The 15,478-nt window shown below is 40.2% G+C and overlaps 1 protein-coding gene across 1 annotated transcript; it reads left to right on the top strand.

The window, feature by feature from the left end:
* Nucleotides 1–416: 416 nt before the first annotated feature.
* Nucleotides 417–11,631, top strand: LOC120547092 (26S proteasome regulatory subunit 4). Its single transcript, XM_039782501.1, has 11 exons — nt 417–493; nt 1,051–1,104; nt 1,690–1,786; nt 2,133–2,257; nt 2,456–2,641; nt 2,736–2,864; nt 3,047–3,143; nt 5,632–5,821; nt 7,157–7,308; nt 8,461–8,615; nt 11,279–11,631. Exons 1-11 carry the CDS (start codon nt 491–493, stop codon nt 11,411–11,413), a joined length of 1,323 nt encoding a protein of 440 aa, XP_039638435.1. The 5' UTR covers nt 417–490; the 3' UTR covers nt 11,414–11,631.
* The last annotated feature ends 3,847 nt before the right edge of the window (nt 11,632–15,478 follow it).

The following is a 15,478-nucleotide window of genomic DNA, read 5'->3' as shown; positions in this document are numbered from 1 at the left end:
ATAGAACAAGATTTACCCCAAAGATAGACTAGAATAACATATTATTTCAATTTAGCTAAAATTTGCAATCAACAGGTACTCCTCCCACATCCCAACCCCCTTCACCTACCCTACCTCCCTCTATTTCTTTTTTTCCTTTGCTGCTTTGTAAAGATTGTTCCATTATTCTTTCTTATCTCTCTGCTGTTCATCTTAAAGTATAATCTATGCTCAAAATAAAACAAGAGAAAAGGCCAAACTACTTCAAATCAATGTTTGCATCAAAACACGCTGCTTCAAAACAATATTGTTTAAATGTACTAATTAAACCGTAACTGTGCATTATTTTATAGCAAGCATGTTTTTCAGATAGCTCCCCACTGTGTGGACAGTTCCAGGCATGTAATAAGACTATGGTAATAAGACTATCAGGCCTGTTTATTTTCCTCTAAGTTTTCTGTCCCTTAGACTTGCCGTACCCTCTGACGTCACTGGAAAGCGACAAGTAACAATGGTAAGTGAGCAAGCAATTTTCTCTGGCTCGTATATTTATTTTACTAAATGGTATTATTTGCCAATACAACATTCCTCATAGTGCTTGACACGTTGAAATTCCTGCTGCTTTGTAGTTACAGGCGGCGTTATGTCTTATTTGTGAAGTAACAACAGAATTAAAAGTAGTTAAGAGCCTACTAGCCAAAGGCTAACGTTAGCTGCCTTAGCTTTTTCCTCGGTTGGCAGCATATCTATGGGTTGGCAGCAGTCGTTATCCTAGCGCTTATTAGCATAGCTAGCTAGTCATTCATATTGTAGAGGTACCTTTTTACTTATTTTGATCGAGTTTGTTGTGTTTTATCGTGGCTGACGCTGTTAAAGTTCGTCCCAGTTAGTACAAGCTAGATATTCTAGCAGTTAGCTACCTTAACATAACGGCGACGTCACGTTAAGCGAACTTAACTAACGTTACTAGCTACTGCTAATGAGCTGTTTAGGAAGAAATGTAAAGGTCAGAATGCACTGGTAGATGGTTTTCTTCTCCGCTTTATTAACACATGTCTGATTTTATTTTAGGGTCAAAGCCAGAGTGGAGGCCACGGTCCGGGGGGAGGCAAGAAGGATGACAAGGTGAGAATGACACAGCTTCTGCTAGCTAACGGTAGTGCCACAACTTGTTGTTTTGGTAACGCTAGCCAAGTACAATTCTTTTGTGTTGCCTCTGGACTAAACTAACTCGTTTATTATTGGCACTCAATTTTAAAATTAAAGCCAAAATTACATTTGCAAACAAATTGTATATGTGACATTTGATGACAAATATGTATATGTGACATATTATATTTAGGATGGTTTTAAATGACAATTACGGCTGCAATATCATATGTAATAAACGGTAAGGCGATCGCCTTTATATTTATTTATTCATTCAGTTAGAATCTAAATTATTCAAAAATATTTTGTTTTGCCTCAGCTCTATTTTTCTCACTGTCTGACCAGCCAGCTGAACATGCTGTTCGTTAAACACTGGTCTACCACAGGCTTTATTCAAAAACGAAAAGTAAAAACAGCTTATCTACTACATGTAGGCAAATATCTCGTAGGGCATTCTGTGCCTAGGTAACAAACAAACAAGTATTTAAACACTGTAGTTGATATGTGTTTCTCGCTATTACCTTTTCTGACACGTTTCATCCCACTTTGTCCCGATTGAAGGATAAGAAAAAGAAGTATGAGCCTCCAATTCCCACCAGAGTTGGCAAGAGAAAGAAGAAGACCAAGGGACCAGATGCTGCCAGTAAACTACCATTAGGTAAGGAACTGAAAAGGCAGAGAGTTGTTTTTCATGAGAAGTGTTCCATTCTCACGGCTACCGCCTAGCATTATTTTGACTGGGGATGCTGTTTGGGACTTATCCCGGACATCCCTGGTAGAGAGATTGTAACACAATTAAAACACCTTATTTGGCATTATTGAATAAAAAGAGAACACAAAGCAACACTGCTGTAACTGATAAGGGGGTGGAAGCAGGATATTGACAGCGTTCAAGATTAAGAAGGTCTGTGAAACAAAGTGTTTGTGGTTCGACCAAATTGGTGTTTATTTATTTTTATTTTTTCAATGTACACTTTATGCTTACCGCTGTGTGTGTCTTTCAGTGACCCCTCACACTCAATGCCGTCTAAAGCTGCTGAAGCAGGAGCGGATCAAAGACTACCTGTTGATGGAGGAGGAGTTCATCAGAAACCAGGAGCAGATGAAGCCTCTGGAAGAGAAACAGGAGGTCAGTTCTTGTTACACATGTACCTCACTAGCTTTTGTGTAGTATATTTGGGTAAAATGTAGGTACAATAATCCTCTTTCCTTTTTTAGTAGTACAATACAATTGATTGAACTTTGGTCATACTACAGAACTGACAAAATCTTCACCTCTCCTACTATTTTTCTGTTACAATATTCCTGATCTTATTTTTTTTTACAGGAGGAGAGGTCAAAGGTGGACGACCTGCGGGGGACCCCTATGTCCGTGGGCACTCTGGAAGAAATCATCGATGACAACCACGCCATCGTTTCCACCTCAGTGGGATCAGAGCACTACGTCAGCATACTGTCCTTTGTGGATAAGGATCTGCTTGAGCCAGGCTGCTCTGTCCTGCTCAACCACAAGGTAATATCCACGGAGAATCCTTAATTTGGGTTACCTTTTTTTGAAAACGCATTCATAAGTCACAAGTTGTCCTGTGTTTGTGTGTCACTTGTAGGTTCATGCAGTGATTGGCGTGCTGATGGATGACACTGATCCCCTGGTGACGGTGATGAAGGTGGAGAAGGCCCCACAAGAAACCTACGCTGACATCGGAGGACTGGACAATCAGATCCAGGAAATCAAGGTGCAGTATATAATGCACTGCAATGTCAAAATGGGCCTGGGCCCTGAGTAGGCCACTGTTCAGCAAAAGTTACATAGTATTGCTTTAAAGTCACTCACTTGCAACTGAGCGACTAACTTAAGCAGATTGAAGGTTGAATTGTTTATGTATAAAACACTTCCGTTTTCTGTTGGTTTTAATAGGAGTCGGTGGAGCTGCCTCTCACGCATCCAGAGTATTATGAGGAGATGGGAATAAAGCCTCCCAAAGGTGTCATCTTATATGGAGCGCCTGGCACAGGTGAGTGCTTCCATGTTACCAACAGTGGCTCTAAAACTCTAGAAACCCAAGAAAAACAGTCACATGGTGAACAATGTTGATTAGTGTTTTCCAAAGCCCAAGAGGACGTCTGCAAATGTCATGTTTTGCACAACTCAAAGAAATGGTTACGTTCATAGTGCAGTAAAGAAACCAGAAAATATTCACATTGAAGGAGCTGAAAAAAGAGAATTTCACCTTCTTTTTTTTCTTCTTAAAAAAAGAAAAACTAATCGATTAATCTTTGCAGTTCTAAAGATTTGACATTGTTTTTTTTGTATCCACTTCCACTAAGTGATAGGGAAATGAATGAAATGAAAAATATGGCAGAATTGTAATAGTTTTTTTCAGTTATTTCATGAAGGCTGAACATGGTACCTTACTTCTTACAGTCCACTTAAAATGCACGCAAAATTATCTCTTGCTCATAGAAAATGATTATAATAACCATCACTCTTTATGATACACTGATAAAGAGAATCATATATACGGTATACACGTATGTACATGCATAGCCTAACCTTAGGTTTCCAGTTCAGTCCGGTTTTCAAGTGAAATCCACAATAAAGGTGTATTTAGCCCAGATTGACATCACTGGCAAGTTCAATTTGGTCATTAGGGACCTTTTTGTTAAAGGGCACCACAGCAGGGAAGGTGAGAAACTGTCACTGACCTCCTGCAGCCGCTCAGTGCTGCCACTAAGTCTTCTACAGCCAGTGGAACACAGGTGGAATGATTTAAAAAAAAAAAAAAAAAATAAATAAACTTCAGCAATTGTGAAAAGAAATAGACCACGGGTCCTTTGTCACAGGGTACAGCATTTGAAAAAGTCATATTTTTCCAAATTTACAAATCAAATCTGTTATTCACTGGAGAAGGGTTATAGGGTTATTAAAGGTGCACTATGAGTTCCTGCATGGTTTCAGCGCAATTTCATTTTTGTCTCAAATTGTAGGCATCTCTCCTTGATCCGCCAGCTGCCTGCCCCCTGAATATATATAAAAAAATATATAAATAAATAAGTGGCCGGTCTCGGGAAACAACACAGGGGTGGTAAACGTTAAACACTAGGGGCACAGGCTGTGCACCAAAATACAACAAAACACATTCCAGGGGCGGGGGGGGCTAGCTTGCTCTGTTTGTTTGGTTTTTACTTGGAACGTCAACAGAAGTGACGTCATGCAGGAACTCATAGCGCACCTTTTAATAAGGGTTAAGGGAAGTGCACTTTGCTTTAGCTTGGCTGTGAATTTCAATACAATCTCTTTAATAGTTTACTTTTGTTTATGAAGAACTACACATCACGGTTACATATAGAATAGCGCAGACATAACGTTTAATTCCTGCACAAATGCAAGGGGAAGAATAATCTTTGTGTCAGTCGTCATATTTCTTTTTTTACTGTCTTTTTGAGGATCATATGCACAAAGATAACGTGTATTGCCAGAATATGGGGACAATAGTAAGAACCCTATAATGCATGTCTGTAATCGTTTTAAAAGAGCCATAAAAATCTTAGTTAGTCTTATTCAGTGCTACTGGTGGCACCCTGCATTGTTGGGAACCTTATCACCTTTTTATGAACCTAGTTTATGAAATAACACAATAGATACACTGACCTATTTTTTTTTTATTATTTTTTTTAAAGGTTTTGACCAGGCAATAATACAAAAAGTACCTTCCATCTTTATTATCTTTATTATCACTATCTATTAATGCCACACAATGCCCAGATAATTTAGATTTTTGTATGTTTATTCAAATTGGATAGAGAATAGTGTTATTATATCTCAATAAAAAATAGTTAAAAAGACAACAATTGCATATAAAACCTAGTCAGTATTGCAGAAAGTGCATATATTCATTTCTTTCAGCGGTGGTATTAATCTCGTATTGATGTGAATGTTATGTTGCATCTGGATGGTGACCGAAGGAGACTAATTAACTACACAATAATATGCGTGGCAGTTTCTAGGTGCATCCGGGAGGTGTGTGACATTTAGGGCTCCTACAAACCCTTTAGAACTCAAATAACAGATTTCCGGCAGTGAAAAATACATAAAGTGTATATCCTAAGAACAAACATCTACACCGAATGGAGAAAAAAAAAAAGGACAATTAAATGAGATATCTGACAGAAAATGTCACCGGGAACTGCCCACGCATTTGCAAATGAAATGGCTGCAGCTCTTTCTCTAAAGTGACTTGAAGTGGCATTCTGTTCACACGCTTTTTTTTTTTTTTTTATTTTATTTTTTTTTTAAATGGAAAACATCTCCAAAATGGAAACATCATATATCAATTTAAGTATCTCAAAAATCCAGTCTTGGTGTTGCTGTTCTACACCCCCCCCCCCACCACCACCTATGTAATGGTGCTACAGTGATGTAGTTATTGTATTCTCATGCTAAATGAATACTTAAAAATGTGGCAAAGAGTGAATGTATGATTTATTTTATGCGTTTACCAGGCAAGACACTGCTGGCCAAGGCCGTAGCCAATCAGACGTCAGCCACCTTCCTACGCGTTGTGGGCTCGGAGCTGATCCAGAAGTACCTGGGAGACGGGCCCAAGCTGGTCCGGGAGCTCTTCAGGGTGGCAGAGGAGTACGCGCCCTCCATCGTCTTCATCGATGAGATTGATGCCATCGGCACTAAGAGGTACGCGGATGTCTGCTTCAGACTATTTCAGACAGAGAAGGTGAGAGACGGAGAGCATAAGAGCAGTGATGATGTATCACCTTTGGTGTTGGAGAGTCACAAGTGGATGACAAGGTGTTGGATTAGTAAGTGCGATAACTGGCTACACCTATATATTACGGTTTTATTTTTTATTCAATAATTAACAGCACATTAACAGTTCAGATTAACTTTTTTTCCTCATCATCTGTTTGGGAGATTTTGAAAATGATGTAAGCGTATTAAACTAGAGCAGGGGTCACCAACCTTTTTGAAATTGAGAGCTACTTCATGGGTATTGAGTCATATGAAGGGCTACCAGTTTGATACACTCTTCTGAAATAACAAATGTACTCAGTTTGCCTTTAGTTATATATGATTAGTAATGATTAATGATAGTTATATATGATTATTAATAGTTATATATGATGATTAATGATAGTTATATATGATTATTAATGATTAATGATACTCGTCTATGTGAAGACACTGATCATGTTAATGATTTCTCACAATAATTATCAACAATGACTTAACAAGGTGGGAAACTTATAATAATCAATATTCAATTTTAATTTTTAGAACAGTCCTGAGGGCTACTCATGTGGGGTTACCTGACCCCTGAACTAGAGTATACCAAGTTTATTATATTCATCAAATTTCAGTATGCACATCACACTTTGCAAGTTTGTTTGTCAGGTGGCCATGATATAATGCAGTAGCTGTAGCTTTCTTCCTCCTTTCCAGAGAGGCACCAGGACAGGACTAGTGTAGAGAATACAAAATCAAAAACTTTTTGTCTGATTTTCATAGCAAAATGTCAACCAAATGTAAAAAAAAAGACAGTAATATTGTTAGGTAGGATATTGACTGTCTTAAATGAATGAGCCTGGTCGGAGGTTGACTCGCGTGAATAATGAATGAGCTAGGCTACTCTCTAAACCCCGTTAAATGGGTTTGTGCTAACAAGACTGTAGGATAAACAAGTCTGAAGTCCTGGAGTCTGAAGCGCCATGTAGTGGATTCTATAAATTCTTAAAGTGCTCATATTTATGCTTTATGGCTTTTTCCCTTTCTTTTATTGTGTTATATATCTTTTGTGTGCACGTTATAGGTTTACAAAGTGAAAAGCGCTAAGTCCACCCCAAAGGGACTTACCATCTCCAACAGAAAACACTGTTCACCAACTGCTCGTAACAGCTCTGCTGTTGTCCAGCCTTTACTTCAGAGACAAACGTGCGTCACTTTGTAACACACGTTATGAGCATAATATGAGCACCTTTTAACATAAGTGTGTATTTCCTCTGTGTTGTGTAGGTATGACTCTAACTCTGGCGGCGAGAGGGAAATCCAGAGGACCATGCTGGAGCTGCTCAATCAGCTGGATGGCTTCGACTCCCGGGGAGACGTCAAAGTTATCATGGCCACCAACCGGATAGAAACCCTGGATCCAGCCCTCATCAGACCTGGTCAGTCCCATCCTGTCGGTCTTACAGACCAGTCCCTCCAGAAGAACGCGATTATGCAATCGCATAATTCAATGCATAATCAGCCAAAGTCTGCATATTTATGCAGGGGCCGCAATTTTTCAAATACGTCGCTCTTTCGCCGCATAAATTGCCGATTTCCGCGCAAAATATGCGGGGCTTGCATGATTCCATAATCCCCGCATTTTCATTGCAAAAAAGTCCCATATATCTTAGCAGAAAGTTGAAAAATGTTGCGTTTACTTCACACAAGAGCAGCCATTTTCCCGTGTTGCCATGGGAACGTTATGAAGTGATTTTTTTTTTTTTTTTTTTTTTCTCTTTTTCATCAAACCGCAGTTTTTGCAAGTTCCTGCAATTTCCTTGCATAAAATTGCATAAATATCCCGCATATTCCATTGCATTTTTTAAGAACAAGTGCTGCATAATCATGGATTTTTGCCCCCAACAATCACAAAAAAACTCTTTTCTGGAAGGACTGATAGACATTTTGGGAAATGGTTGTATTCTGCTGAGTCATGGCAGGCAGTAGAAATTATGTTAGATAGATTTAGATTTTTTTCCTGACGTTTTTGACCCCTTTTTTTCAGTTTGTTTTTGCTTTTTCCAACGTTTTAAATTGTTACATTTTTCTTCTACACATTTTCAGCGCTTATTTCTATGTCCCATATTTTCTGATATAAAACAAAAATTGAAAACGGGTCAGTTTGACCTGAAGTCAACACAAGGGTTAAAACGTTTATCCGTGTTAAAGGTGGTCACCACTGCAAATGAATGTACTTCCTCAAAATGCTTTCTCATTGTTATTTCTTAAAGACTCAGAAGAGTAATTCATGTTTCCTCTTGACTGAAAACATGTTTTTGCTAATTTCAAAGATGAATTATTCATTTGACCTATTAGCAGTTATTATTAATTGGTTTTAGGCTTGCACTGAGACTGTTGCAGTATGGTCAGTTGATCAGATGTGCTTTAAAATGCTTTACTGTAAACAACTGTAAAAGCTTGGGGTTTGGGTGTGGGCAGAAAAACATTTTAAATTGGCAAAACTGTAAGACGCTCTTTTCAGCAGGTTGCAAGCAGTTTATGACGTTGTAGTTTTCTTCTTCTCTCCTCCTCCTCCTCCTCCTCCTCAGGGAGAATCGACCGCAAGATTGAGTTTCCCCTGCCGGATGAGAAGACCAAAAGGAGGATCTTCCAGATCCACACCAGCCGCATGACCGTAGCAGATGATGTCACCCTCGATGACCTCATCCTGGCTAAGGACGACCTATCAGGAGCAGACATTAAGGTAAGCAGCGACCACAGTCCACTTACAGCTGCAGACTGGGTTTCCCTCTGATCTCAGTAGCTGGTACGGCTGCACCATATGAGGAAAATATCAAATTGTGATTATTTTGACTGATATTGTGATTGCGATATGATTCACGATATTGGAGGGAATGATCATTTTTGTATCCATTATTTTTATTATTTTTATTTATTTCTTTTTTTTGCGAGGATCTGTACCAAACAAAGATTTTTTTTTTTGTCTGAAGGATACGATTTGTAGGCCCGGGACGTCTCTGCAGCACCACAATACTTTATTTTAGAATGGTTTGACACACATTTTGCCTTTAACAAATAATTGCGCCCCCCTCCCGCCCCGCGATTTTGATCTTGCACTAGTTCATATTGCAATATCGATAGAATTGCAATTAATTGTGCAGCCCTAGTAGCTGGGTCCAAAATCTACTTAGCAGTTTGACTTTTTGACCTGCCACATCGCTCTTCAGATCTTACAGATAAAGGCTAGGCCAATAGAGCATGGCATTTGCCAACAATAGCCCACACTTACATGCACTAGGCTAGGGCTAATGGTTTCGGGGGAGGCATTTTTTCTTTGTTTTTTTCTTTTCTTTTTTACTCTTACAGATGTGAGAGTACACTGTCTCCACAAAAGAGTGGAATAAGCAGCATGGTTGGGGTTTTGTCCAATCGAAGTGCATCCTGTCATCGAAGATGTATTCTGTTTTTTGTTTCCTTCATTTGCTCCGGGGTGGTTCAAGGGCCGTTTTTCAAAATGATTGTAGTATCAGCACTCGTTTCATTGTATTACGTTCTCCATTTAAAAAGATCTGATCCCAAAGTTACTGTACGTTGAACTCTTTACTTCTCACTGACTCAACTCTGCTGCCCTCATGTGGGAATCTGACAGAATTACATTCAAGAGTGGCTTTCCAGCTGTCTGCATGATACTTGAATATAGATAGGTTTTGTGTAGATTTATCAACATTATCACGTAAATGACGTCAGTCATTTGCAATAGTTGGTATTGAGCAGAAAATAATTCACCAGCTGCTCTGATATCTCATTCTGTCGGTGTTGAAAAACCTAGTATGAACCAACGTGTACGTTTGAGTGCGATAACTCCTTGTCCCTTTTGTGGGCCTGAAAGGTGGCCGAGGCTCATCCTGTAGTCTGAACTGTGCTACCTTTTGAATGATGTCTCTTTTAATTTCAAAGGTGACAGGTTGTCATAGTGGAATATAGGGCTGCACGATTATGGCCAAAATGATAATCACGATTATTTTGATCAATATTGAGATCCCGATTAATTATCACGATTATTTGTTGATTTTAGCCAAAACAAATTTTATTGTCACATAATTATATAATTATAACTGCTTTTACATCCATATTGTGCTAAATTCCTACTAATACATCCATATTGTGCTACATTCCTCCTTTATTGAAGGATACTGTGAAGGAGTATGCCATTTCAGCTGTTGTGCGACCGCTTTCCACACATGCATGTTTGCCGTGAAAGATACAGGCAACGCAATTTTCTGTTCACGTTAACGGCGCATGTGGTGCCTGGTATGCCTGGTATCTACCAGACGAAATAGCTACGCGGATTTCTGTGGCTCATTACACTGCCACTTACATGTCTGCGTTGCGCTCTGATGCTCCGAAACCCACGTTAGAGGCAACATAAACATCGCTGAATGTCACGCTAGTAAACACTAGTAACACGTTACACAGCAGCTAACGTTAGCCACAGTAGTAACTGGATTAAACACGGCTAAAATGCTGACTGCTAAACAGTGTAGTGTGTCTGTATTTCACTGTAGGATTCCAACAGCGGGACGTCCAACAGTCTGCTGCTAAAGCTATGAGCTAAAAGACACAAACTAGCACTGGTCACTGCTGTTGTCTGAAAAACTACACAGACGGGACAAAACGTTGCATTTACTGGTAAACTGGTAAACATCATGACCGGCTTATGATGACCGACTGCTACCTGTTGTGGAGTTTTCCTCACGTTACTCTGTGACTGTCTACATCTAGAAACTAAGCTGCGCGGTGCAGGGAACAACTCTGATTGGCTCATGGAGACATGTGATCAGACAGTGGTTTATGGAGCGCTAGATTGGCTTTGCAAAAACTGTTCTATCAAAGGAATGACGCATTTTAAATATCGCTCGATCACGCAAATTTGATCGTGGGAAGCCAAAATCGTGATCGTGATTAAAATTCGATTAATTGTGCAGCCCTAGTGGAATACAAGTAGAATAAAAACCACCTACAGCCAGCTTTAGTTAAATAATAGTGTTTATACATTGTCAAAGAAATGAATCGTAGTTTCTGTTAGAACTCCAAAGCAGCTATTTCTGTATTTTAGTAGTTTTGTCGTGTTGTTGTTGCATGAGTTACTAGTAAACCCTGTTAAGCAGGAAAGTTAAGTTGACACATAAGTCCACTTAATGACCAGACACAGCGGAGCATTGTTACTGCTGCTCCCCCACCGTGTTCGACTGAGCTTCCGCAATCATTCTTACTGTGGTGGAAACAGTGAGTGTATGCCTCCCTTTTTTTACAGAAAAAATAAATAAATAGTAAAGCTGAAATCAAGCTCGACCCTTTGTGTTCATGTCCTTTCCCCTTTTTCTCCTCTGTCCTGTGTCCTCCCAGGCCATCTGCACAGAAGCAGGCCTCATGGCTCTGCGGGAGCGCCGTATGAAAGTCACCAACGAAGACTTCAAGAAGTCCAAGGAGAACGTCCTGTACAAGAAGCAGGAGGGCACGCCGGAGGGGCTCTACCTCTAACCTTCAAACTTTTTCGGTTTCTCTCCCTCTCAGCCCACCACTCACCCCTACTCTTATCTATCGCTGTGTGAAAGAGAGGAGGCAGCAGTTGAGTTGTCTGTCTCCCCAGAGAGTTTTGATATATTTTGTGCATGTCATTGTCTGGCTTATCCCACTCTCCTGTTACCGTTATGTGATTAAAAGGACAACAAAAATAAATGGTGGTAGTGTGCAAGTCATCATTTTTTTTGTATTTATTTTTTTTTTTTCTGGAGCGTTTTAGCTCGCAGCACCCTCGCAAATCTTGTTTGTACAGAGGCAGCATCTGTTGACGTCTGCCGCTTATTGGATTTCCGTATATTGAGTTCATCGCCGTTCTGTAATATCTTGAGATAATTAATCGCATGAATTATTCATTTAGTTCGGTCTCTGTGCCCCTGGTGTCACAGACGGAATCCATCGTGTCAATATGCAGTCATGGTTTTGGCCTTACTTGTGTTCTCACATACTTCTCGGAGGACGATAACCCTGTAATAGCCATATCCCAGAGACGAGACAAAGGCCTGAAGGACTTCCCCATTCCCTCCCCTTTTTTTTTTTTAAAAGAAACATTCTCCACTAATTATTAGAATATTCCAAGGACTTAAAACCACCCTGACTGTAGCATTTTGCTCAGACATTACCTCCAGGACACACACACACACACACACACACACAGTCCTTGCTTCACTCTTAAATGTTTAAGGGGACTGTGCCTCAGCAATAGAGTTAAAGTGAATGTTGGTGCATGTTTTGGTTTTTGCACATTATTTGTGTGTGTGTGTGTGTGTGTGTGTGGGTGTGTGTGTGTGTGTGTGTGTGTGTGTGTGTGTGTGGCGGCGCGAGGGGATGAGGGCAGTCTGTGATTTGATTTCGCTGTCTTGAATTCAAATGAGCCTTTAAGTTATTACAGCGTGCTTAATTCAATCCAGCTAAGCTGCCCTTGCTGCAGTCTGACATGCGGAGAACGGCAGTGTTGATTTAATTCCTCTTGATGTGGAGCCATGTGTAACTCCGTGCTCAGCAGAAAGTGGCCCCCATGCAGCAAGCATCGAAACCACTTTGCAGGGCCATCTCTAGGCTCGGGTGAGAAGGGAGCTGCTGCTGCAGCAGCCCCCTCCTCTGAGAAAAAGAGAGAGGAAAGAAAAAACAAAAACACTCCTTATTAAATCAGTCACGCATTTCAACTGCAGCTCATACATCGCAGCACATTCAGCAAAGGGAAGAACATTTAAATCAAGCGTGGCGTGTTGAAGCAGAGAGTCCGGGAGGGTTACAAGAAGAGGGGTGTGCACTCTAATGAGCCATTTGCCCTGTCAGCTCAAGGCAAACTGGGTTGGGTGTTTCTAAAAGCACACAGATACTGATGATGGGGGGGGGGGGTGATACGGCAGGGCTGAACATGGTGGTGGCATTCTCTGAAATGTCACATCCGCATTATTCTTCATTCACGACGTGTACAGATGCTGCTCTAGTCGATAGTGCTCTGCTTAAAAGCAAATAAAAGCTGAAGATTGTAAATTCCTTAACACAAGAAGGGACAAAGAACTTCTTAAGAAATCCAAAAAATAAAAACTAATATATAGCATAGGATGGCAATATGGTGAAGATCAGTTGTTTGCCCTGCAAATCTTTAACAACAATCCTATATTTGTATACTTTAAACTGATATGCTCAAAGTCTTGCGTGGGTGCAGCTGCTGACTAATCCTTATTATTAGATACCCGAGTTTAATTTCTCCTCTGCAAGGGGCAGCGAGAGGTTTAAGCTGAGCAAACGGTTGCAGATCCCACATGTGCAGGGAGTTAACAGGAAAATAAATGGCAATGCTTATTCTCTCACCTCTGTGTTGCTGCCAAGAGTAAAGCAGTCAAAAAAGAAAATGTGTGTGTTTGTGTGTGTGTGTGAGGTAGTGACTGGGAGATGCAAAGCAGTAAGAAAAACGGACATCTGCTTATACATTATGTCATTTCAGGGCCGCACACTGAAGAAGTCCTATGGTTAAGAAGTCCCGAGTAGTTCCAGTAACAAATGAAATGGCTCAACTGGAGTTAAGAGTTACTAGACCGAGCTGCAGAGAGATGTGTTAAAAAAATGTTAATGGAGACCTCTAACCAGTTAACATGGAAAATTAGGAAGTTTGTTTATCTTTAGCGGATCCACATTTGCTGTAACAAGTGGGACAAGCTACTCTCCCTGAGGTCCACAGGGGGAAAAATTTTTTTTCATATGATTGATGACTTACATAATTATGCATATACAGGCAATTAAATTGAACATACAGCATTAGTTTGTAATGTAATCAGCAGCACCGAAGCATACTCTATACAATCAAATGTGCAGTCTACAAATAAAAGAATAATAGCCTACGCTTCCCTGTTATATTCTTGTTATAATAATATATAAACCCTCTAATAGTCCAGACAACCTTAAAGATATCTAGGACTCAATAGAAATCTCTTACGCTAACTAATGTTATTCAGGATTTCCTGATAAATAACGGTCAATTATTCCATTTAATGGATGGCTTGTACAAAACAGGCTACCTTATGGACCTTTTTTTCACGGCAGACATTTTTTGACTTGTCATAGTAGGAAAAGCACAGCTGGAATTGATAACCCTAACGATGGCTCAGTTCCATCAAGTGTCCCAGGAAGCTATTTCAGTGAGTCAGCATGAACAATACCAGGGCCTCTCCTGAGTGGAATGCAGCCATCATTAATGGTTTTAAATACACCTGAGCTTTTCCTACTCTGACATGTCAACGTGTCTGCCGTGAAAAAAGGTCTAGTATATATTGTCTTGAATGTGTAGGCTATGTAAAACACACCTAATAGGCTCCATTGACCCTGAAGGCGCAACACACACACACACACACACACACACACACACACACACACACACACACACACACACACACGGATACTCTTCATGGAGCACACACCTGTGCCTGTATGAAGTGTGCCGCCTGGCTGATGTAACCGAGCCGTTCATGGCTTCTACGCTTTGTCCACTGGGTGGTGCCTGTGTCAGGTCACTTCACACACTCCAACAGGCAGGAGGACTACTATGTGTGTGACAACACCGCGATACTATCCGCTTTGACAAATCCTGCGTCGTCATTCTAACGTTATAGCCTATCTACCGAAACGTATTGGGTTTTACTGAGGAAGCAGACATCATGTTAGCTTATGACACAACAAGCTGTTTTTTTTTTCTTCTTCATTAAATGCAACGCAGCCCAGTTGTTTACCGTTTAAATAAGATGGCACCATGCTTCCCTGTTAATTACACGTAGGCCTACCACTTTGTAGTAGCCAATAGTAAGTCTGCGCACTTCCCATATCGAGCCTATCAAACATTTACCCCGCACCAATGAAAACCTGTCGCATTTTCCGTCCGTCTCGACCAAATAAATCCAAAATATTAACAGACTAATAAATCGTTTGAAACACGAGGCTGAAAGGTTCGCTGGTTTTTAAGTTTCCTTTTATTTATATTTATTATATTTCCATCAAGTGCCACTGCCTGGTGCAATGCAGGTCCCGTGTAGCCAATCGATGCGGCCGACACATTGAGTATAATATTGCAGGTCTGCAGCGGCCAATCAGAAACGCCATCACACACCGGCACAGCAAATTCTCCAGCGTCAAGCAGGCGGCTTCCTGCACTAGAGGTATCCTTCCGCGGCTGAAAACTAGTACTCTGTGTTGGGAAAATCGAACTCTCTTTCTGGAATAATAAGAAGCCAGATGGATGGTAGTTAAAGCACCATTTAGGATTTTATATTATTTTTAATTTCTTTTTTTTTACATGAAGTTCACAATTAGCCTATATTCAGTGAAGTTGAGAGGTCTATCAATTAGTTGCTCCAAATTTAAAGGCACAGTCTGCATTTTTTTTCAATTCTATGAGTTTAATTATGGTGTTCAAAATTGCAACATATGGCAATACTATTGCAAATAAAGTTATAGCCTAGTTGCTAGACTTAAGTGTGGAGCCATTGTTTTTTTTGTTGTCTCTTTCCAAATTATATTTGTTATTAT

Source organism: Perca fluviatilis, chromosome 18 (genome assembly GCF_010015445.1).
Source record: "Perca fluviatilis chromosome 18, GENO_Pfluv_1.0, whole genome shotgun sequence".
NCBI classification, from domain to species: Eukaryota; Metazoa; Chordata; class Actinopteri; order Perciformes; family Percidae; genus Perca; species Perca fluviatilis.
The sequence above is the reverse complement of the archived record's forward strand: the minus strand, read 5'-3'. Positions and strand labels throughout refer to the sequence as shown.

Coding starts and splice junctions, on each gene's coding strand:
- LOC120547092 (XM_039782501.1), top strand. Junction 1,787..2,132: donor TGCCAGTAAACTACCATTAG/GTAAGGAACTGA, acceptor TGTGTCTTTCAG/TGACCCCTCACACTCAATGC. Junction 8,616..11,278: donor TATCAGGAGCAGACATTAAG/GTAAGCAGCGAC, acceptor GTGTCCTCCCAG/GCCATCTGCACAGAAGCAGG.